Source organism: Athene noctua, chromosome 19, assembly GCF_965140245.1.
Source record: "Athene noctua chromosome 19, bAthNoc1.hap1.1, whole genome shotgun sequence".
Classification (NCBI taxonomy): Eukaryota; Metazoa; Chordata; class Aves; order Strigiformes; family Strigidae; genus Athene; species Athene noctua.
This window is the reverse complement of record NC_134055.1, coordinates 2,755,880-2,779,304: the sequence shown is the minus strand read 5'-3', so window position 1 is coordinate 2,779,304 and position 23,425 is coordinate 2,755,880. Positions and strand designations below refer to the sequence as shown.

At 40.0% G+C, this 23,425-nt stretch overlaps 1 protein-coding gene across 5 annotated transcripts in view; it reads left to right on the top strand.

Moving 5' to 3' along the window:
* The first annotated feature begins 5,360 nt into the window (after positions 1-5,360).
* The window catches only part of USP32 (ubiquitin specific peptidase 32), an 80,659-nt gene continuing 62,594 nt past the window's right edge, over positions 5,361-23,425 (top strand). For 3 of the 5 annotated variants that reach the window (XM_074922669.1, XM_074922671.1, XM_074922670.1), the window contains exon 1: positions 5,362-5,507. In XM_074922669.1, coding sequence (XP_074778770.1) covers positions 5,450-5,507 — 58 coding nt within the window. In that variant the 5' untranslated portion in view covers positions 5,362-5,449. Of the gene's footprint in view, positions 5,508-23,425 lie in introns of all 5 variants that reach the window. The other 2 variants (XM_074922672.1, XM_074922668.1) reach the window with 1 other exon arrangement.

The following is a 23,425-nucleotide window of genomic DNA, read 5'->3' as shown; positions in this document are numbered from 1 at the left end:
AATGATTCCAGGTGTTTCTCATTCCTCAGTTCGTTAGTTAGGAAATGGTTTAGCGACGAACACCGCAGGCCTGCCCTGAACAAACACTGTGCCTTCTGCTCCTGTCAGGTATTTGAGATGTGCTCTGCTGCGCCCGTAGGAACGTCTGGGAGTCGGGAAGGGATGAAAGTTGTCTCGTGTTTGTACAGTGCACAGCGTCTCAGATCCTCACTGGTGGCACTCAATGCAAATTACAGATGATAATTGGCCTTCGTAGTCCTTCATCAAGTTTCTTTCCAGACCGAGGGGTGAAGATAGTTCTGTTCACTGTGTCTGTGTTGGAGATTTGGGATCTACATTTCAAAAGCACACAAATGTCTTAAAAGAATAAATCCTAATGTAGCAAGTAGGACTTTTCTGGCCACAATCCTTTAGACACAATAATAAATTCTATTCTGATATTTCTGCTCTGTGACCATTTGAGAAAATGACGTTTTCTATGTGCTTCTAGCGTGGGATGGTGGTTTTGTTCAGGTTTAGGTTTTTTTACTTAAAAAAAAAAAAAAAGGAAAAAAGAAAAGGTTTTATCATGTTTAAATGCTTGGGGAGGACTTGCCCTCCCTGCCTCCAGTTGCTTGGGGAAGATCAGGACAGACAAGGAAGGGTTTCTTAAATAGTGGGCAGACTGAAATGCTGACCTCTGACATGAAAATATTTAAGCCCCACATGATTGTTTTGAGCACTTACATGCTCACATATTTTTCTAGACATAGCTTTGACTTTTGATGACTAGAAATAATAAAAACCCAGAAAAGTCCCTTACTGGGTTCCTAATATACAAATTGATAAGGGTGACCCATCCCACAGAATGTTTTAGCAGAATTCTCCCGTTCGTAGATAATCCATAATAATATGAAGCTACTTTAGAAAAATATTACAGCTAAGTGATAATTATAAGGAAATATTTACGAGATGTGGCGAGTCAGTGAATCTTTGGTGCTATGGGCTGCTATTCAGTGGAAGTTGCAAACTCTGAGATCCCTTCTGCTCCAGCGTAGGCCTTTGACATGAGTTTTCCTATTATTCTATCAATTCCTCAACCCCTTGTGCTATTTTGTATTTTTTTGTCTGTGGGGCCATCAGCTTCTATACAACACATATTGCAGTTTCAGCTTCGGTTTTAGCTCTCTGGATGCTTTTTCATTTTTGTGCTGAAAACCCATTCAGCCCTACTTCTTAACCTCATATTAAGTACAAATACTGAAGAGTAGCCTAATGTTTTGTTGTTTGTTTTTTTTTTATATCATCCTCAACATAAAGATGTCAACTGTTCTGGAGAAGAGTGCAGCATTTACACAGGATAGCAGAATACATTTATATATTTTGAAGTAGTTTGCAAAAATCAACTTATCCTTAAAAAATTATCAATATCCCAGGGCGGGGAGACAGATATTGGGGAAAGAGGCACAGATTTAAAGGCAAATAATAGAGCAGGGCGTAGAACTTGCATTTTTGGTTCTTGTTTCTACTGAATTTTAAATCAGGAAATCCTAGGGACTTACACAGATCTCGTCAGAATTGTTTTAGATTCACTGAAGCAGTTCCACAATTACTTGGCTTATTTTCAGCCCTCTTCAGTGCAACTCCAAACACCTTTTCCTTAGCAGATGCCCACTGCAGCCTCAGCTGAAGCTTGTGTGACTTTTTTTCCCCCATTTCTGGTAGCCTTGTGGACTGCCAACCACCCTCCTGGTGACTGACAGCTGCTCTGCCAAGAAGCCAGCGTTGCTGCAAGCCTCCTGCAGCTTCTGTGCAGCAGTAAATGTCTGTTTTTCCACAGATACTTGACAATGATGCAAAAGACACTTAAAGATATTTGCTAAGTGCTTATGAATTAATTTGTGATTAGCAAATAATTAAATAAATCACCGCAATCAAACCGACACAGGGCCAGTTACGGTTAGATTCGCATATGCAGCACTTTTCTACCAGAAGAGAGGACCTCGATTCATCTAATACAAGTTTAAATTCACTGTATCTTAATTTGATTTACCTTTGACATAACATTTAAATAGCAGCAACATCTATAATCTTATGCTCCCCAATAAGGCTTCATTAAAAACTTACTGCCAGATCTAATCCATGGTTAGCATAGAAAGTCTTATCTCTAGGTTCCTGCTTCAATGCCTTTGAGAACATGCTTAATTTAATCTGAACAAAGACACTGCCATCGTAAGCCTCCAGTCTGATTTTCCAATCTAGAATATCTTTGTTATTAAATCTGGTGCAAGCCATGGTACATACAATGGATGAAGTAAATTATTTTAAAGCACTCTTCAAACAAAATTCTACTGCTTGTTAGACATCATTTGTATCTCTGGGACATAAAAGAGATGTCACTTTAGCTTTTTTTTTTTTTTTAAATGTCATACAAAAATGCAGTATAAGTCTAAACAACTTATCTAGCTGTGAAAAGCAGCCAGTTTTAATGTAATACATATTTTTAACCATTTTGGAAAGAGCATTTTCTAAAAATCTGAAGTGTTAACCATCATTCCAATCCGTTTTCCTTCCTCTAGAGGAAGAAACTCCTCACTAGAAGTTTCTGCTTCCTCATTTGCATCAAATATTGTCAGCTCTTTGTCACTATACTTTAAGCAGGTGGCAGGATCTGGCTTGTAATTGTCATTTTAGATGTTCATTTTTTTCACAATTTAGTAAGTGAACCGGTTGTCATTAAAAACCCTGTACGGCCTAATGTTTGCTACCTGAGAACAGGGTTTGTGTATGCTACAAGTAGAGGTTCTGTCAAGACATAACAGATAAAAATGGAGTAGTTTTGCAAAGTGCTGCTGAGGCCTCAGCTGAAAAATGGAATAAAAGTCTGGTTATCTATACTAGAAAAAGTGATCTGGCATAGAGGGAGTCTGCTAAGAATTGATGAAGTGATGTATTTCTTCAGAGAGGGGCAACTAAAAGAGCTTAATTTGATGGGTTTTTTTGAAAGCTGAAAAGGGATGGGTTTCTGTAAATACACAGAGAAGGATGTTGTTAATTCATCCCTGTTGCAACACAGAATTGAGTAGATGCAGGACAGCAGTTAAATTGTGGTGGTTGCAATAGCATCGACAGGAATTGTCCCAGCAGGTTCCTTCACTCCCGCGTGTCTAGATGAAACAGGCCTGGGAGTGGTACGTCAGCTCTGCAGTGTGCCTTGTTACTTGGGGTTTTGTTGTTGCCTTTTAATAATGGAACTTATTGAAAGTAAGAGACTTAAGGGAGGTGAGGCAAGGGTGAATAGTCATGGAGAAATCAGCATGAAAACTAGAAGAAATTGGTGTGAGGCTGTCTTACAACACATTGTAGTTGCTTCCTGCTCTAATTGCTTTCTGTAACTGCTCTGCCAGTTTGGGTCTGGCTGTATCCCAGTGCAGCTTGTTCCAAGCAAAACGGGACTCTCTGTGTATTGTTATCTTTGTAATTCAGAGGAGCAACCAAAACATTAAAAGATTATTACTAGACATAAGGTCACCCAGGAATACCACAGCGAAGTCAGGAATTAAACCATGTCTCCTCAGCTACAAGTTAATCCTTAAAAAAGTGATCCCTCACAAACAGAGCATGGCACAAGAAATGCCATGCTTAGGGTTTGCAATATTTAATTTAATCACAAGATAAAACAGACTTCTCCAGCTCTTTCTAATATTGCCAATGTATGCTTTTGATCGATGTGTTGCCACACATTTGTTTGTTGAATTAATAGTCTCAAATATTTTAAAGAGTTTATATCATATCTAAATTGAAAGCTGCTTGGGTAAGGGACTAGGTTGAAAAGAGATATGTCAAAATAGCACAGGAATAAGAGGATATAAGGGAGCTTACATCTCTTTAAAAGGTAAGTATGTAACAAGTGGCTGGTGGGTGAAGTAGGTTTCCAACAACTTCATTTAAATTTTTAAAAAGCACTTAAGTTCCCCCCACACCCCCACAGTCTATATTCCACAGAGGCAAAAAGCCCTTTGTGGTACATTTTATACTTGAGCGTAATAATTATATTCCTTGTCACAAATCTAAGATAATAAACAATTCAGAGGATATCAGGAAAAAAATGTAAGGAGGCTTTACAAAGCTTAATTCATTTGTAGTTTGCACTTGAGTAGTGTTACACGAGGAGAAATTCGGCCTTCAAGCCGAATGTGAGCAGCATTCCTGGCTTTGCGTATCAGATATGAAATTTGTTGGGAATGTTTGCTATAAAAATACCTACGCGTGAACTTACATCAGCAAGAAAGTAACTTCGGTTTGACCTTTTCTCCAACTCTGATGTGGTAAGATCATTCAGTACGGAAACCGTAACCTGGGGAATGACTTGCAACTGGTTGTTTTCACAGGCTTTGTTTCTGTGCAGGAACGATCCTTGGAATGAGCTGCCCTTGGAAATCAGTGTTTTCTTTCAAACTCTGTATTTTCTGCTTGGGAGTGACCCAGGGTATGTTACAAGGCTTAATGTTGTAACAAAGCCATTTGGGAAATCCTCCCTTTCTGTGTAAGTATGGGACTGAATACTAAAAGCATACATGCTGAAGAACAGCAAAGGCCAGGGGTATTTTTGATCCTTCTACAATTCAGTCCGTGTCTCTATTTCTGACAGTGAAAAGACGTTTTAGCGGAAGAGGAACTTCCTACTGTCATCCCATCCTCGCAGTACTTTTCCTTAGACGACTTTCTGAGGAGAACCGCGCTCCCCCGTGAGGTACGAGGAGGGCGGGAAGGGCCGAGGCACCGGGCCCGGACCCCGGGCCGCGACGCTCGCTCTGCCGTAGAAGGAAAAGCCTTCACTCCCGGGTCGTCGTCGCACCGCCGCCTTACGCCTCTCCCTCCGCGCATGTGTGCGCACCTACGGAAAAGTGTTTCGCAAATGCCAAATGCTGAAGCGCGGGTGCCACGGGGAGAGCGCAGCGCTCTTCCTCACAGGCCCTTCCTCTCTGTACCCTCCGGGGGCCGCAACGCCCCTCAGGCAGGGCCCCAGCCGGGCTCTGTCGAGCCCTCGCCCCCGGCACGGGAAGGGCGGCGGGGGGCCGCCCCCTCCCCCGGTACCATCTAAGGGACGGCGGGAGCCGCGCGCCGGCGCCGTTGGCGGGAAGCGGGCGCTGCCGCGTCACGTGACGCGGGGCGCTCCCCCTGGGGCGGGAGACGCGCGCGCGCGCGCCCCCTCTCCGTTAGGAGGCGCCGGGGGGGGGAGAGGAGCGCGCGCGGCGGGGCCGGCGCGGAGCAGCCCTCCCCCGTCACGTGACGCGGCGGGCGGGCCTCCTCACGTGACCCGCCATGGAGGCGGCGGCGGGGAGGGCGCGCGGCCGCCTCCTCCCCCCGGTCGCCCCGGCCCGCCCCGCCTCCCCCCCCCGCCCTGCGCTCCCCAGTCGCTAGCGGCGCCGCGCCGGCCGGCGGGGGAGGCCATGGACTGAGGGGCATCATGGGCGCCAAGGAGTCCCGCATCGGCTTCCTCAGCTACGACGAGGCCCTGCGAAGGGGTGAGTGCGGGAGGATGAGGGGGAGCGGCGCGGCGGGGCCTGCGGGGCGGCTTGCGGGAGGGGGCCCCGCTCTGCCCCTGTCAGCGGGCGGCGCGGCGAGGCGGCGGCTGGTGGCTCCTCGCACCACCATGACAGACCCCGGCGCGGAGGCACTTGCGCCGTTCCTCTACCTCAGGCTCCTTCCCCGCCCCCTTCCTCTCCTTCCCCCGGCCCCCCCTTTCTCTAATTTATTAATTTATTTATTTATCTACCTCCCCTGGGTTAATAATGGGGCCTGGGCAGCAGCCGCGGGGAGGATCTCCTCTCCCCGCCGCCCCCACGCCTTGGCACCAGCCGCCGGTGGCCCTCGGCGGTGCCGTCCCGCTCCCGCAGCCGGGCGGGGAGGGCGGGAGGGGCAGAGGCACCCGCCGGGCGCTGATGCCGCCAGACCCTCCCGCTGTCTCGCAGCCCTCGGCCTTGCCTCTCCCCGTGGCTTCCCGGCTCTCGCAGCTCCCCTGGAAGACGGCGTTGGGAAATGCTGCCGTCCCGAGGTGCCGGGACCTGCCGCGCTGCTCCGCTCCCCGCGCTGTCACCTCCCGGCTCTCTCGTACCCACCGGCTCTTCATGTTTACTTGCTGCTGCCCGTGACGGGGAGCACGCATCTTGCATCTCTGGCTTGAAAGATGGATGTGGTTTGTGATATATCTTGCTGTTTCAGTCCGTTTCTAGATTTCTCCTGGAGAATTTAAAGAGGAACTAGAGAAGGGAAGATATAAACAAGCCAAATGCTGAATACTTGCAGCTGCAGGGCTCCAAGGCGACAGGCAAGCTACACCCTGTCAGCTACCTTGCTCTAGAACTGATATCCAAGTCCAAGGACAAAGAGGGACAGTAATTTCCAGCAGTAAATGGTTTGCAGGGAGGATAGTTTTTTATAATTGTTGCTCTATTATGCATTCATGTGATGTAGTGCTGTTAAAGCAGTTCACCTGTTTGATATTTAAAGCGTTGATAAAATTTGTAACCTCAGACCAGTACATGGCTGCCCTTTTTCTACTTACATCTGAGAAGCATCTAATGATTGATAAGGGAAAACTGGGAGGGAACACTGAGTGTTAATTGAAGGAGAACCACATTAAGGTGAAATGGGATTTTTATTAAATAATTTTATTTTTTTTTATGGTGGAGCCTCTGAGGGATGCCATGTCAAATAGGAAATGAAGCAACATACTGTCAAGCAGAAGAAACAAATACATGATTCAAACTCCCTTTCGTTACAGATTTTAAACATAGCAGCCTTGAAGAATTTCACTTCTAGTGAAAGTATAGGAGGTCTTTAAAAGCATCGGTGTATGTATTTTTAGAAGAGCTGGAGTGATAAATGTAGCTTGTTAGGGGTGTGAAGTTGAATATAACAGGTAGTGTTTGAAATAAACTCTTTGGTGGAAAATATATTCGTTTGGTCAAGAAGTGTATTCTAAAGTTCATAAATCAGAAGAACCAAATGTTTTGAATTTTAAAGTTAGATTTCAACTCATATACTGCTTCCAAATCTAAGAAGTTGATCTGCATGTTTCATAATTAAAAGTTTACTTGACATGAAAATAAGTTTGATTTTTTAAAAAGTTATTTACAATTATTTCTTGCACAATGAATGTAGTATTTTTCTTTGATGTTATTCTGTCCGTGTGAGGCATTTAATACTGTTTTTCTGTAGGAGAACAGAAAGGTTGTTTTAGGCTCTCTAATATAAATTGATGTTTTGCTAAATAACGATGTTGTTTACTTAACCAGTGAATCATTGTATGTATAAAACAGGCTAGTTATCAAAACATTATTTGTTAGGCCATTCTTACTTACACAGAACCGTGCTGGAACTTGTGGCATTTCTGTGGACTCAAACAGTGATAATGGATAAACATTACAAAAAGAAAGCCAAATATACTTATGTCCAATTAGATCTGCCTTCTCTAACATTGTGTCCTGGTCGTTAAATGCTGAGAAAGTTTTATATTAGGTAATATTATACAAATTCTTCAACTGTGAATTCTCTGTATGTAATCAGTGGTGGCTAACTATACCTGTAGAAGTAGTGATCATTCCGAATGTTGTGATCGTATTTTTGAGACACTAGTTTTAATTTCAGTTGTTCAGAATATCTGGAAAAATGCAGTGAGTGCTGCTGGTTCTGTAAGCTTCAGAAAATAAAGCTGACTTTTAGGCTGTGAATGGCTGCAGTTTTATTTAGTGCAGTTCCATTTTGGGAGTAACCAAAGGTTGTGAAGGTGAGGAGAGTTTTTGTGGTTAAACGCTCACAATATAAATAACTGTAGCTAAAATGTAACTTCTATTCAAGGAGATGAAAATGTGAGAGCAGTCTGGTGTTAATGGCCTTTTTCACCCTTGAGCATGAGATAGTACTGCAATTTTTTTATTTTTTTTTTCTGCTTGCTGGCAGAGACAGCTGACTGCGCTGTGGATGACGTGGCCATGTGGATGGACGTGATGAAGTTGTGTTGTGTCCACTCAGTGCATGTTACACTGAGTCTTGTCAGTCGCCCTTTTTCCCTCATGCCCTGTAAAAATCTGTGTCCAGTTGCACGGTTTGGGAGTGAAAAGTAAGGGATGCGATTTTAGACATCTCTTGTTATGAATACTGCTGAATTATGGTCATCTTATTTATGGTAGCGCTGCTTTGCCTGTTGCTGTGGAAAAGGTGTGGGTTCTGAACGTGGGGTGAGAGCTCTTCCTGACCCTGCAGACCTCCTTCTGAGGGTGACTTGTTTGTAAGGAGCTGGAATTCATGGACAGGTCGTATAGGTGAAGTAAAAAAAATGGTTCATTCCAAACTGGGCATAAGATTATTGGTTATTTATCAACTAAATTTGTGATAGCGTACATTAGTAACGTGGCTCTTGAGTTTGTTGCTTTTTCTTTTTTTCTTAGCCCTAAGCTCCAACAGCAGTTTAATTCCTAGACCAGTGCTGCATGTTGGGCAGGCTTCCTTAGACCAGTCAGCATCCCTTTTTTGGTTTAGTGCCTTTTCCAACGCGTGTCTCTGATTTCCGACCCCTCTACTGCCATGCTGTTCATCAGGCCATCTGCCTGCTCGCTGCTCCTGAGATTAGCCCAGTGTTAGGCTTTGCCTTATGCCAAGGACGTAGTGCTCTGGTCTGCCTTATCCTTTACTTGTTCTGCTGGCAGCCTTGACACCCGATTCCTTAAAGGGCTGTCTTTGGGCCAATAAAACTTTATAAAAGGAAGAACTTGCTATTACTATCGTATCAACTCCTGCACAGCAGCTCCTGCACTGTGCTGCGTTGTGTGTAGAATATTTTAGTAAGGATTCCCTAGGAAAGAGATGACTATGTTGTATCAGTGGCCAATTTATTTCAGATCTCTAAGGACTGTATCTTCCAGTGACTGTTAATGTGTTCTGCTTAAGTAACTTTCAGAATATAATCACAGACTGAGCGTAAATTTATGAAGGTACTTGAAAATTATGAGATTACAGAATCTATAGTCAAAGTTCGTGTGAATGCTACTTAGAGCAGGTCATGCTAACTCAGGCCATTTTCAGCTTATGTATGCTAAATATTCAGTCAGGTAACCCCTTAAAACAAAAGAAATGTTAGTGAATAATCATGGATCTGTCAAAGTTGTGCTAGAGAGAGGAAGATGGGGTTTTCTTTGTCTTAAAGTAGGGTAAAATTGTTGTGGCTTGTGTGCTGGGGTGGAAGAAGGGGGAACTGTCACGTTGTCAGTGTGGTCAGTGAGTGTACTGTTTGGAGAAATGGCTGGCTGCTGATAGATCCGTTTCATTGTGTTTTGTTTTGTGCAAAGAAAAAGAGCAAAAAGAAAGAACAAAAATAGTGGCGTCTTTCAAAAATGCACCTGCAATTAAAATGCCAGCTAATATGGAGGCAAAGCTTGCAGGTATATTGATTTCACAGGATTTGCCTCTGGTGAGGTCACGAAATTGTAGTTTTTGAAGACAGTTTTCTTTCCTGTTTGTCCGTCTCAAAGATGCCACCGATTGGAGAACAACAAGCCTGTCAAAGCAATGAAAACCCCCTTTAATCCACAAAAAGGTTAGTGAGTATGCTTTCCAATAATGACTAATGTTATCTGATGGGCAGGGGATAAATCTTGCTAATGACCTTCTGTGTCTTGATTGAATTTGAAAAATAGCTACATTTGTTTTATTTAAATCGAGGCATATATATCTGGTGTCTGATCATTAACATCCTCAAGCATACAGATGTAATAAATCTGTGAAAAGGATGATGGAAGACTTGTGCAAATATATAATCATCCATTTGAGGTTGTCTTGATCTCAACCTGGTGACAAAATCCAGGGACTCAGTCCTTGAGCCCATAGAAGACTACTTTTTATTACTCCAGACTATGAAATTAACTTTTAAAATCCCAGATGCATTTTTAGGAAAAATGATTAGGGAATGATTTTAGTGGTTTATTCTTTTCTTTCTCTATCCCATGAAGGCAATTGTTCTACTTTCTTTTCTCTCATATCTGAAAAACAGTGCTTGAACACTGTAGGTAGGAGAATGTTCTTCAGGCTATGTTGTTTTCTGTTTTCTAGGGGTATAAACCGGTTTTAAGGAGCTTGGAGTTTTCAGATGCATGTGATGAAAATGCCTAGATCTGTCTCGGCTTTTTTTTTTTTTTTTTTTTTTTTTTTTTAGCTATCAGAATGAATAGGATCCACTGTTGAGACAGCCTAGGTTATACAGTGAGACTTGTTATGTCAGCCGGTATTTGATGGCTTTAGGGCTCTGTCATATGATTAAAGCAGGTACAAATGCATAGCTTCACACTTCCTGTTTATAAATCTGTAGAGCTGTGAGGAGCTGCTCAAATTCACAGAGCAGTAATTATTTCACAACTTTGGCATTTAGTTCTGATGCTTGTTTGGGGAGGATACCTCAGTAGTCCCTGCTGAACACGTGCTACAATGCACAAGTGACTTGGGGAGTTCAACCTAAACTTCCCTGAACTGATGAAAAGAGGCTACTATTATAAGAGAGGTTATTTATCGGTAATTCTTCATCTGCTAAATTGCAGTGACCACTTTCTCTTCTTTTACTTCAGGTTCCAAGTTTAGAGAAGTGTACTCAGTGGTTTTCAACCTCTTCTTACTTATAACTGCCTGTTATTTCCTATTGGAAATGAGGAACGTTTGTGTAGTGAACTTATGTCAACTAACAGTAAGTTTCCTTTCCTGAGATGCTTTTTGTGGTCTTTAGAAGTTCTTTACGAAATACCAATTGAAAACTCATGAATTAGAGGAAAAGGTTGCCTTCTGCTTAGGCTTCTGTGAGTGCTGTGGTTCTGAGGGAGCTGGTCGCATACCTTTTAGTAGGTTTTTAGTAATTCTTAGATGGTTCCTAAGTCCAGCTGTACTTGGTGAGTAAGCGTTCAAATGTTGGATGTGCACGCAGTGGTGTAAGTCTTGTGAAAGAGGATTTAAGAATGTAGGCATTTCATAAACGAGAAACAGTTGTAAGATCTTAAAGCAAAAAGCCCTCAAAACCTTTAAATATGATTCGGTAAATGTCGTCCTCTGGTTTCTTACTTCAACCAGTGAATCGTGTCTCTAAATACTAGTAGTCTCATAATATTAGATGCATTTCTGTCCTGTTGGCATGTTACTAGAGATTCAAATCAAAGCGGTCAGGAAAGCTGCCAAATGAGCGTAAGTAGATAATATCATTCCAGCCGTGGTGGCTGGAAGTTAAAGGATAAGCTGAACAAATCCTCATTTTGAGTGTTAAACATCTTGATGTAAGCTAAAAGTACACTATCAGGCAATTACATATGTAATATATTTTCTTATATTGATGTAGACTAAAATTGAGTACTCAAAATATTTGTTTTATAATTATATGCCTATATATCTCATAGCTCATCTGTTGCTTGTTCTGCTTTATTTCTTGTGTTTTAATCAGTGAAATCAGTTATTTTCATGATCACCCCTTTCTAATCAGTTTCTAGATTTTACTCTCGTAAGAGCAGGCTTTTTTTTTTTTTGTACTTTTTTAAAAAAATACACACACCCGGAGAAAGTTGTTGAATTTTCATCCTTAGAGATTTACAAGACCTGCCTGGACAAAGCACTCCGCAAGCTGGTTTGAGTTCAGTGCTGACCCAGTTTCAAGTTCGGGGTTGAACTAGGTGACTTCCTGAGATACTTTCCAACCTGATAGATTCTATGAAATATTTCTGTTCATCTTGAACTTTGTAAAGCCTTGTTTTTGTGAAGTATAACATTGGGGTCCTAAATGTACCTGACAGTATCCTACAGAAAAAAATAAAAATAAGACAAAAATAGAAGCTAGGAAGCTTTCCAAAATGATATGAAGCATCTCTAATGAAATGTGAAAGAAAAAAAAAAAAAAAGAGGAGGCGACTTGAGTCCTGTTGTACTTGACCTGTAACAGTATCAGGCTTTCTGGCTGCTGGCACTATGGGAGAAATGAGTAAAGCAACCCTCAACCCCCTTACTTGTGCTGAAAGGGAAGCCAGCCTACTGTCTCATTTCATAAAATAAGCAAGGCATTCAGTTCTTCAGTACTCAAAAAAATGAAATCACATTCAAAAACCGGGCCTGTGAAGGGATGACAAGCTTTGTGAGAATAAAAGAGAACACAGCATTAGCAACTAATGTGATTAGGTGAGGCATGATATGTCTATTTAATTTCATAAATTAAGGTTATTGTACAACTGCTGCTTTGTGATAGGACTGATTATGATTTTTCTGTTTTTGAAAAAATCAGATGTTACAGCTGTCTGTCATTTGAAAAATGACAAGATCTTCTGAAAATTGAGTATATTTTTGGTTAGGTTGTGAATTCGTACATTTGTTCTAAATAATTGGGTATATAGGGAGTGCCAGGTAGGTCTAATAAGTTGTATGTCCTTGAGCTCTTATCATGGCATCTGAATGACTTAGCTGCTACTTATTTTTAAAATGATCCTGCTCTTTTTTGGTTCGAGAAGAAATTCAAAATACAGTGAGCATACAGAAGTGGAGGAGAGAGGTAGAACAAGTGTTGCATTTTCAAATACCAGAATTATTTCTGTCCACTGACTAAGTTATTTCAAGGATTTTTGTAAACCGGAGCCTACTCAATTGTGCTTTTTAGGGCCTCCTGGGTTATTTAACAGTAGTCTCTTAATTTTAAAGATTTGCTCAGCGGGGAGTTGTGCATCCACTTGAGTCCTGCTAGGCCAGGTAGGTGCCGGATTCCTCCTTGGGTTGGGAGCTGTGGTCTTGTTTTACTGCTGCTGACTGAGGGCATCAAGAAATGTTTGGTGTCTCTCCACAAAACCTTAGAGCTGGGTACTTCCGGACACCTGCGAAGTGAAGTTGTGTTCTTGATGAGTAGAAGAAGCGTTAAGAGTTTTTCTGCCTGTCCTTGAATGATAGTAAATTTGCGTTCTTAATGAGTAGACGTACTGAGAGTTTTTCTGCCTGTCCTTGACTGATCAGCCTTTGCCTTTGTCATGAGCGTGGTTGGTGTTTGCTATTCGCTTTGTTACTGCACCCTAGGGAGCCAGCAGTACTGAATTGCTTGGTGCTAACTCACAGAATTATTTTGAATAACATATGGGACTGGATGTTCAGTGGAGGCTACCCGGGAGCACACAGCGTTTGGTTTGAGCTGTAGGTGAGCTCCAGTTGGGTGTTGACTGCTAGCTGGGTTCTACTGGGAGTGTCCGATGAGATGGAAAGTGTGCTGGAGGTATATGTGCGGGTCTCCAAGTGCTGCACGTGTGCTTTCAGAACTGCATTTTACAGTCTAGTCTTTGATATTATTCCTAATAAAACTGATGACTTCCTAGTTTAAGTTTCCGTATAGGAAAGAAAGTTCTGGAGGTTAATTCTAAGTAAGACTTTCAATTTTTAAGTATTTTAAAATCAAGTTATTTCTTAATTTGTTATATGGCTTGAAGCAGTTGCTTTTTCCTTAAATTATACTTAGTCTGAATTACTGTGAATGTCCATGTGATATGTGCAGTATTGAAGAACTACAAAAAGCATTTCTAACATTTAATTTTCATATGAAAAGATCATTTACGTAATGAGACAATGACGCCTTTGGGCAAAGATGAATGTAGAAGAAAAATCCATTAAGGTAGATTCTGCCTAAGAGTTTGAAATGGTCTAATTCACAAAACTTTGAATACTCTATTATTGCTAGCACTTACTGAAAGAAAAATATCCTGCTTGCCTAAAGAGTGGCAAAATCCAAATGCACATTCTCTTTTGTGATTTTTTTCAGGGACATTTTACTTTTGGTAGTAATGACTCTATAGCTTTAGTGTTTTCAGTTTAGTTGTGTAATAATACTTAGCATTTCTTTTTTATATAATGAATTTTAACACCTCTGAGAAGTGAGGTTTTTTTATGAGCTTGTGTTTACAGTTGAGATTTGCTGTAGTCCTTATAGGTGGGGACATGTTTGGGAAAAGTGCATCTCTTTTAACTGCAGTTTTATCAAACTGGTGTAAAAGTTTTGGATTTTTGGTTCTCCATAAGTATAAGCTGGGTTCAGATCTTGGTTTGAATATTGATCTTTGTCTACGTAGAATTTTGTAGTGGTTCAGCAAATCTGTTTAAAAACTGCAGCAAGTTATAATCAATCACAGCGTTTTTTCTGTGTAGACCATTAAGTCGTTAATTATAATGACAATAAAAAAGAATTCCTTCGTTACTTTAGTGTAGTACTGACACGTGGCTGAGTTCTAGGAGATAGGTTATTTAGCCAAGAAACACACTAATAGTTTTACCAGATTACTTTCTTTTAAAAATATGGTAACATTTGCAACAAGGCCTTTATTTGGTTTTGAAGCAAGATAGGATAGGCTTGAGAAAAGTTCAGACAAACAATATTCAAGGCAGTTTGTAATGACCAGGGTTTGTTTCCCACTGTTTATGTTGCTTCATGTAAAAATGGTGAAAGCACTGAAGCAGTTTACCTGAATCATTACCTCCACTAAAGTGATTAGCTATCTCAGGTAGGGTGACTTGGCATATCAAGTGACATGTCGTGATCTCTAGGGTGTTTAAATCCTCCCCTCCCTTCTCCTTTTAGCCTGTCACAGCACATAACGCCTCTCCCATCACGTGGAACTGTGCTGATGAGGCTGGCAAGTCATCGTAGTGTATTTGGGGCAAAATAACGATCTCTTTTCTGGAATGGTATCAGTAAGCTGCATAGGTTAATGTGTTCACCGGTGCATTAAGGTGGAATGCAAATGCAAAGCCAACCAGGCAGTTTCTGGGACAAGGATGCTGTTGGAAGTAACAGGACGGTCCCGTACTCTGGAACAGGTAACCCTGGGCAAACTGAGAAGATGGGCAGAAATATCATCTGGGGTTGCACGTTGTCATACGCTTCAATTTTGACTTTTAGAATGGTTATAAACGGTCAGCGAGACATTCCGTACCTTAAAAAGGGATTTGATTTCTCTTGTGGTCAGGTTGGCTGCTGGTTCCTGTGGTGAGTGACAGAGAAAGGCCGTGTAGAACGGGTCTGGGGTGAGGCCTCAGGGTGCTGTACGTGCCTCTAACCAGCAACTGCAAAGGGAAGACAAAGCTACACTTCTCAATGTCTTGTATAACATTTATTTTATTTATTTTTTAAAAATGTCCTAATCCTTTGAAACTGTTTTGCTTCATTTAGAATCTGAATTGGACCCAGAAGTTATGAGACACAATGTCACCGGGCCAAAATAAGAGCTAATTGCATTTTGTATAAAACTGGAATCCTTGTCCTTTAAAAATTAAACCAATTTTGAATTCTTTCTCACAAGCTGTGATTTTGACCCACATTCTATCTATCTTTTTGTTAACTGGTCTTTCAGTTGTCATCCGCTCATACAATTTAATTTCATGTGAAGTATTTAACACAGAATGTATACTTACGTTTCTTTTTGAATTGATATTCCTTATTTTAGTTTATAGTGATAATGGAAATGCTCAGGTTTTGTCCTGTGGCAGACTGGCAGCAAGTCATGAACTGAAGTACTTTAACAGGTATATGCTGCTGTCTTAGTGGAACTCTACAAATGAAGACTGATTTAGCTGGATTTTTGGATAGTTGTTTTCAATGATTAATTTTACTTCATTAGCTTGGAAAATTTCTTCTTTTAAAATTCTGAAATGTTGAATGAAAAAAAAAAGTGGAAGAATCTCAGAAACCTAAGCAGAACAGGAAGTGCCAGATTTAATATGTCAGTGGATGCAGAGAAAAAGAACTGAAAGTATTGGGATAGTAATTATGAGAACTTCAGTTTTGCAGATTAAATTTGTGCTAAAAATGAACTTGAATATGGCATCATGAATCTATTTTGGGCTGAAGAAGCACTTCCTTTCAATCCATGTTTCTAGTTGTTAGGTGTTATCCAGAAACAAAATCTTACTCTCCACTGGAAATTTCCTAGTCTTGTGAAGAAGGTTTTTACGTTTTCCCTAACAATGGGATATAGTTAAATCCTGGGTTTTAGTTTAAAAATTAGAAAAGTGGATTTGTACTTCCCATAGCTGAAGCAGCATTGCTTTAAGAAAAAATCCATAGCAGCAGATAGTGCAGTCCGTGTAGCCTGCTCTGTGTTCTGTGAGGATGTTAACGAAGGTTGTTATCAGTGGAAAAGTAATGTAAGAACTTTTTGGTCCCTTTTTTCCAGTCTTGCAGTGAACAACATGATTTTTCTTTTCCTAAAGAATTATAATTGATCTTTTTGCCACTAACAAATTCCCCCCTTCTTTTGTGTTACCTGCAATTCAGTGTTGCCTTCTAATCACCTTGCTTAAAGAATAGCTGTGTAAATGTCTTGTGTGAACTAATCTTGTTCTTTAAATAATGAGCAGATTGCAATGTAGATAGGTTAGAGGAGGAAGGCACCATAATGCACACTAATGCTACTGTAGAACACTGGCAAAATACCGGCAGAAGAAGAGAGGTTAAAAAGCAGGATATAAAATATTTGTTAAATATCTCTTCATACCAAATGTTCATAATTTATTATGTAAATGTACTGCTTCTGATAGAGACTGTAATGTCCTTGGGGACATCTTGTGAGTCTCTTCAGGGATTCAGGGAGAGATTCCAACTGCTGACGCTGTTCAGGGCATTGTAGCTCTTGGTGTTAAGTCGTTCTAATACCTTTTCTGTTTCTATGCTTCCCTTCTGTGAAACAGCGGACAGCGTGTTTATATGAAACTCTGCAATTTGAGTCATCACATCAATCTAAACTGGTCAGTGGCAGTAAAATTACTGGAAGGCGTTTTCCCGTACAGCTGTTACCCAGCTTATCTAAATATGTGGTTTCATTTGTCAGAATGTGGGACCATAGGAATAGCATACATCTAATGATGAATATATTTAGAGATAAATTTTGTAATAGAGCACAGATATACTTAAAACTAGTATGGTGTCTTTCAGGATAGCTCTTCAAAATAATTAGTCCTCAGATGTTAATGTGGAATTCTCTTAGCAGGAGATGCAGCAGTGGAAATGCTTTGGAAATAGTGATGCTAATTGTTTGCTCTTGTCTGTTAAAAAAAAATCTGATTCAGTTCTTGGTCTTCTACCAAACATGTAATAGGGTCCCAGAACTAATCACATCTTAGTTTTAATTTTATTTCTTGACTATATAGGCTAGTGTCTATCTGTGATTCTGCTTTTATTTTTCAGCCATTCACAGATTTTATAATAAAGCAAGCTTGTTATCCTGTGTTTATAATGGTGTAACAGAAGACACAAATTTGTGACCTGACACTAAAATAGTTCACTTTGCATCTGAGTTTGGGGTTTATATTTTAGACAAATGTGTCTGCAGGAGTTGAGAATAGGAAAGCTCAAAATACAAGCGCCTTTTATTGTTCATCAGCTGGCTGTGTACACACGTGTAATGTGTTTGTGCCAAAACACTTCTGAGTAAGATTTTTCTTCTAACTTTAGAAATTAAAATTTAGCAGTGTATAAATATTTGAACCTTTTATTATTCTTTACTTGTCATAATATTAAAGCAGTATGCTTTACTAGAGTTGGCTCTTTTAGTTGCCAGAGACTAACAAACACTTGAGTAGAGACTTGATCAAAACTATACCAACAACTGCAAATTAGAATTCCTTGCCTTTAGTCCTCGCTAAAGCCTTTAGGAAACGCTGCCTTCCTAAGCAAAAGTTGCAGATTATGTTTAACTTTCAGGCTTAGTCTGTATTTTTTTAAATTAAAGGACAATTCATAGTATAGCTGCATTTAGTATCTTTGGTGCTGTTGGGAGGGAGGTTATCAAATCTTTCTAATATTACAATGTATTTGGTAGCAAGGTCCTTATGTCTTTACATAGTTGGCATTTGCTTTTGTCTTGTATTTTAATAGGTTGTTTATTTCTTAGAAATGAGTTATATCATGTCTTTTTGTTTATCTTAAGCATAAATGTTTAGGTGATTTTCATGGTGCTAATAAAGTGGAAACAGCTTTTCTGAATCGTGGCAGAAGCTGTTCTGCTCACCTACGGCAATACAAACCTTCGGTGAAGGGACAGCTCAGAAGAGCAGTTTTGTTTCTAATCTAAATTGGACTAAATATCCATTCCAAATACTGAAAAGCTTGAGAGCTCAAACCATCATCCTAGGAAAATCACGTACAAACTGTGAAGAAGCATCAGAAGAAAATAGTAGTGGAAAAGGAAAGAAGAATGTGAAATGAAGGTGCTAGAAGCTGGGCAATGAGCGGTGACTATGTTCAGGTGAAGGTGAGCATCCTAGACAGGGCTGCTGACTTCTAGACCTTCCTTAAGTCTGGATTTATTTTTGTCCATGCTTTTGCCTGTTGGAGGGGAGTTCAGGGTTCTCGGTGCTGTTGCTGTGAGATGGTTTATGCTCTGTGTTTGAAACCACTTTAAAACTTTGGTCTCTGCTTCCTTTCATTTTCTTTTTCTGTCCTGTTTCCTTGCCGGGCCGTGCTGGTCAGCTAGCAGAGTGTGTTTGTTCTTCTCCAGGGTCAGCAATAATTTATTCAGAGAATTAGAGCAGTAACAGCACCTCATCTCTGAAGAAGTGAGAAGTGCTGTGGCAGGGGCCTGTGGCAGGGAAAGGCGGCATCCCGTGAGCAATCAGGGCGAGAAATCGCTGTGTTCACTCACTGAGAACGAGTTTACCAGTTCTTTAATTGAGAACAGTAATTACTTTTGTTCCCTACTGTTGCAGTCTATTGCACTTCAACTCGTAGTCATACGTATGGCAAAAGTTATTTTGATGATCTGCAGAGGTCTCTGAATTTTCGGGTTCTTTCAGGTTTCTGCTGTGGCTTCCAGGGTTGGACTGGTAAGCATATAAAACTAGGCTCCTTTAATTCCTGAGGATATAAAATATAGCCAATAAGACTTAAGTGCTCAGATGGTGGGAGGATTATTTCACTGTTGGGGCTATTATGGAGCAATTCCTATCCGCACTAGTCTTATGGGAGGGGTTGTCACAGAACCTGTACTGATTAGCTTTGCTTGAAGCAAACATAATCCAAATAGCAATGTGACAGTGTGTGCCCTGATGGAGATACTTTACAGATGGATAAAACAGGCTAATAATACTTAATGGCATTCTTTTTGAGGATGGTAACTGTGAGAAGTAAGCTCTTTGAAGATTAAAAGCGTCACATAAATGCTAAGTATTCATGTTACAGAAAATTGGCAAATCCTATTGTCATAACTAAATCTTCTTCTGCTCTCCACACAAGATGTTAAACCTTTGATATGCATTATGGTTAGGTCTGATAGAACCAAGAAAAGCTTTATTCTCAGAATGAGCCACTACTACCAAAAAACAAAGAATAGGTAGGAGGAAAAAAATACAGCTGGAGTGAATAACTTGATTTTTTTTGTTTGTTTTTGTTTTGTTTTGTTTTTAAATGCTAAAACTATGTTACTGTTATCCTTAAATTCCTGTTACCGTGAAGTGTCATGTTAAGTCTTTAGTGAGATGTACTGTGTCATTTGAATGGTGCCATTTTTGATACTCTGGTTATGAAAGATTCCTTGAGAATGGATTAATTTTTTCCTTAGGGTAAGCAGGATTTTTTCTGTTTTGTGTCTTCCCCCAAAATATTCTCAAGTGGATTCCTTTTTAGCAGGGATGGGTGAGTGTGCGGCTTGTCTTTTTAGTCATAGCTGGGTCATTTATCTCAATTGTATTTTGCAGTTTGTTCCTATTTGGGGTTGTTCCCAAACATGCTTCACATTCACTTACACATTTTACCTCTTTGAAGCTTTTTAGTAATTGCTTTGGTTCTTGACGACTTCATAACCGCAGCCATTAAGTCACAATAAAGACTAATGAAAAAAGTAATAAAATTTCCATGTATAACTAGAATGAAGATTCCTGGGGGAAATATTGAGCAAGTGATTACAGGGAAGATAATTGTCTGGTTAGAGAATTATATGCCCTGTGAGTTTGGTATTGAACCTGTAAAATTGTCACTTAAAAATCAAAATATTAGAATTATTAAAACCTGGGCTGGAAGTTGGGCAGAGCTTGAGGTAGGTGAATTTAGCTTGCTTCCTGAAGGATGATCAAGTTGTCTGTTTTATTGAAATTCAGGTTTGGTTATTTTTAGAAAAGAATAAATGCGATGTTATGCTGATGGTTGCAAATTATTGCTCACTTTGTATGTTTGAGATAGGCAGGGCTGTTTTCTGTTTTTTTGTTGTTGTTTTGGGCTTTGTTGTTAGGGATTTTTTTAAGGCACTGACACAACAGCAAGCTGGTTTTCATCCAGTAGTGACACTGGAAATTCAGATTTTTTTATGTGTTTGTAGAGTATTGTGGGCATTTTGATGCTTACAGTTCTGGGGAAGAGTACCAGCCCTACTAGATATATTGTAAGATACTTTTAGTCAGATGAGCTCCGAGTTTCTTGACCTGTCAACTTTTTATCTGCTCTTTTTTTTTCCTGCTTATGCAGCGATTTGTTTCCTGTTTTGATCTTCAGAGCCATCAATATATTGTGATCTTATTGTGGTCTTCTGCCTTGATTTGCCTTTTTTTTTTTTTTTTTTTTTCTGGTCACCTGTAAACGAGAGTAATTTATTTTCATGTAGCCAAGTGAAATATTTTATGCTTCTGAGACATAAAGATTATCAGCTTTTTGGTGCTGTTACTGCTACTCATACTAATGGAAGTGATGATCTAGCATGTTACTTCTCTGATTCTGGTGTAAATGGAGGTTGCTAAATCACTGATTGTTTTCAGTCACTACTTTCTCTAATAAGATGAGAGAAAACAGATAGGCATGTTGTTTCTGTGTCCGGTTTGTTATAGATCATATTAATTGGCTGTCAGTTTATAGCAGCCATGGCAGATTAACTCCACCTACCCTCAGTTAAACTGTTGGGATTCTGTCCTTTAAACTGATTAAAGCAGCTTCTTAGTAGTAGCTTATAGTACTTTTACAGAGTATATTAGATCATTTATCAAACATGTGTCTGAGGCAGAGTAGATTCTATATTCTTTTTAGTGTTGAGACAATTAAGACATGGAGAGGTTAAGTGTCTCTTGCCCGAACGTCTCGGGCGGTATTAAGAGTTCAAATGCAGTGCTTTTGTTCTTATCCTTTCCTGCAACAGACAACTGCATGCTTTTGAAAGCTGTATTTTGCATCTCATTCTGTATTTCCACAGCGTTTTACATAAGTGTGCGTGGATTTTGAAGGGGAGGGGAAGAAGCATTGTAAAGGGAGGTGTTTTTGGTGGCTGGTGTGACTTTCCCAATAAATAGGAATTTAAAATGCATTTGCTGTGCTCCCTCTCATTGCACATGTCATAGGCAAGGTATATAGTAATTATGTTATATAAGCTGTGATAAATCCATTAAGCCTGACTAACCACTTCTTTTAACCTTTGGACAGGCTCCCTTCAAAATGAATATTTGTTTCTTATAATGCTTAACATTCACGTGTGAACTGTTGCATCTTAAGCAGCAGTGCTTGCCCGTAAATTTTGGAGTTGCTTCTCTTCAGTGCATCTGTAAATCTTTAAACTTCTTTGCAACGGCATTGGAGTGCAGCCATATGCTGAAAGATGGGAAGATAAGTTACTCTGTTGGTTCTTGCTTTAGGTGCAAGTTAAGTTAATGGTGCCAAGCAGAGACTGTAGTGCGTGGCAGTTCTTATGTTCTCGACTTCAATAGTGTTTCTAGTGTTGCATCATTAAAAAACAAAAACAAATTTAGGAAGATTTTAACTGCTTTCTTACAGTATTTGAATAAAACATGCCATTGAGGTAATTTGTACAAACCTTAGCTTAGATTCATTAGTCTCTAATGAAGTATGATAGAGTATACAATGTAAGTACTTCAATTAGTAAAGAATTGGCTTTGATGTAACCATTTTCTTCTATCCTTTTTCTCCAAAACAAGAAGTGAACAAGCAAGAGTATCAATATGAGGTGTATTTAGTTATGTAGTCATATTTTTATGATGACTTTGACTAAATTTCACTAGCAGTCTTGTCACAGCAGAGTAATTTTTGCTGAGCCAGTACTTGCTTCCCAGCTTGCTGAGTTTTGCACGGGTGTTTGTTGTATAAAGTTATCTTGTGCTTTTCAGTCCGACCTTTGTCTTGAAGTGGCAGAGGTTGTGCTGTACATTGAACCATACATCACTCACAATGCATTTTAAAATTTGCCAGGATAAAGACAAGAAGGTGGGGGTGGGATTGGCGCTATAGGTTGTGGAAAGAAAAAAGTTTCTAAAATGACTAGAGAATGCGTCTGCAAAACTTGCAGCTGTAAGAGTTGATTTCCTTCAGCTTAGTTTAGTTAAACAGAACTTAAGGTCCATCTAAGGATGTTACTTTAACGTTACAGAATGGGTACACTGCTTGAAGAGAAACTCTGATGTGTAAATTATGGTTTTATATACCCTATTTGGACTACAATTTTTATAAAAAACAGACTTTAAAATTGAGAGTAGTTGACAGAGCACATACAAGTATTACAGAATTTGAGTACTAGTAAATGCTTCAGATAATTAACCTTATTTTTACACACCCCTTTTAGTTTTAAGGATGAGGAGGGCATTAACTTCAACCCTGTTGCCTGCATTTCTTTATCACATGGAACGTTTTATCTGCTGTCCCCAATGGGGGTATCTAACGTTAGGCTTCTACATAAATGTGGCATATGTTTTCTGAGACAGATTCCTTGCAGCTCCCATTTACATCAGTGACATAGCTGGCAGGGATCCCCTCTGAAATTCAGGTCAGTTTTATATGGGTGGCAAAATAAGGTTTAAATCTAGAGTTGGGCATCTAGGCTTGCATAGTTTGAGCTTCAGATAGTTTTATTCTAAAAGGAAAACTCCAGAGTGACTTGGTGATAAACATGTGGAGCGAAAGCAGTGTCAAGAGGGTAGTTTCCAGCACGGGAGCCTTTTGGAAGGCACCACACAAATCATTACCTGGACAGCTGTGAATTTAAGAAGATAGTAGAGCCGTAAATCCATATAAACAGCATTAAGTTTAAGTAACACTATTAAACTAAAAATATCCTTGGTGGTTGGCTGAGCTGAAGGTTTGTTACAATTACTGTAAGTTACAGTGACATTTTTACCTGAGGTTGCATGGTTTCATTTAAACTTTATTAAACAAACTGGAGCTCGAATATTCCCCGGAGAGTTGGATGCAGTGCTACTCTTCTGTTAAACTATCTCTAACTTTATTGGAAACCATCCAGCTAAGGTAGCAGTGAGGAGGTTTGTGTTAGTAAAGTTACCTAGACAGAACGACATAGTCTGTGACTCTTCCTTTTGTGGAAAAGACCAGTTGTTTCAGTGGTGGTTTTTGGAAGCAGGAAGAGATATTTTTAAGAATTACAATACAGTGTCTTCACTACTGAAACTTGGTTTTAGTGTT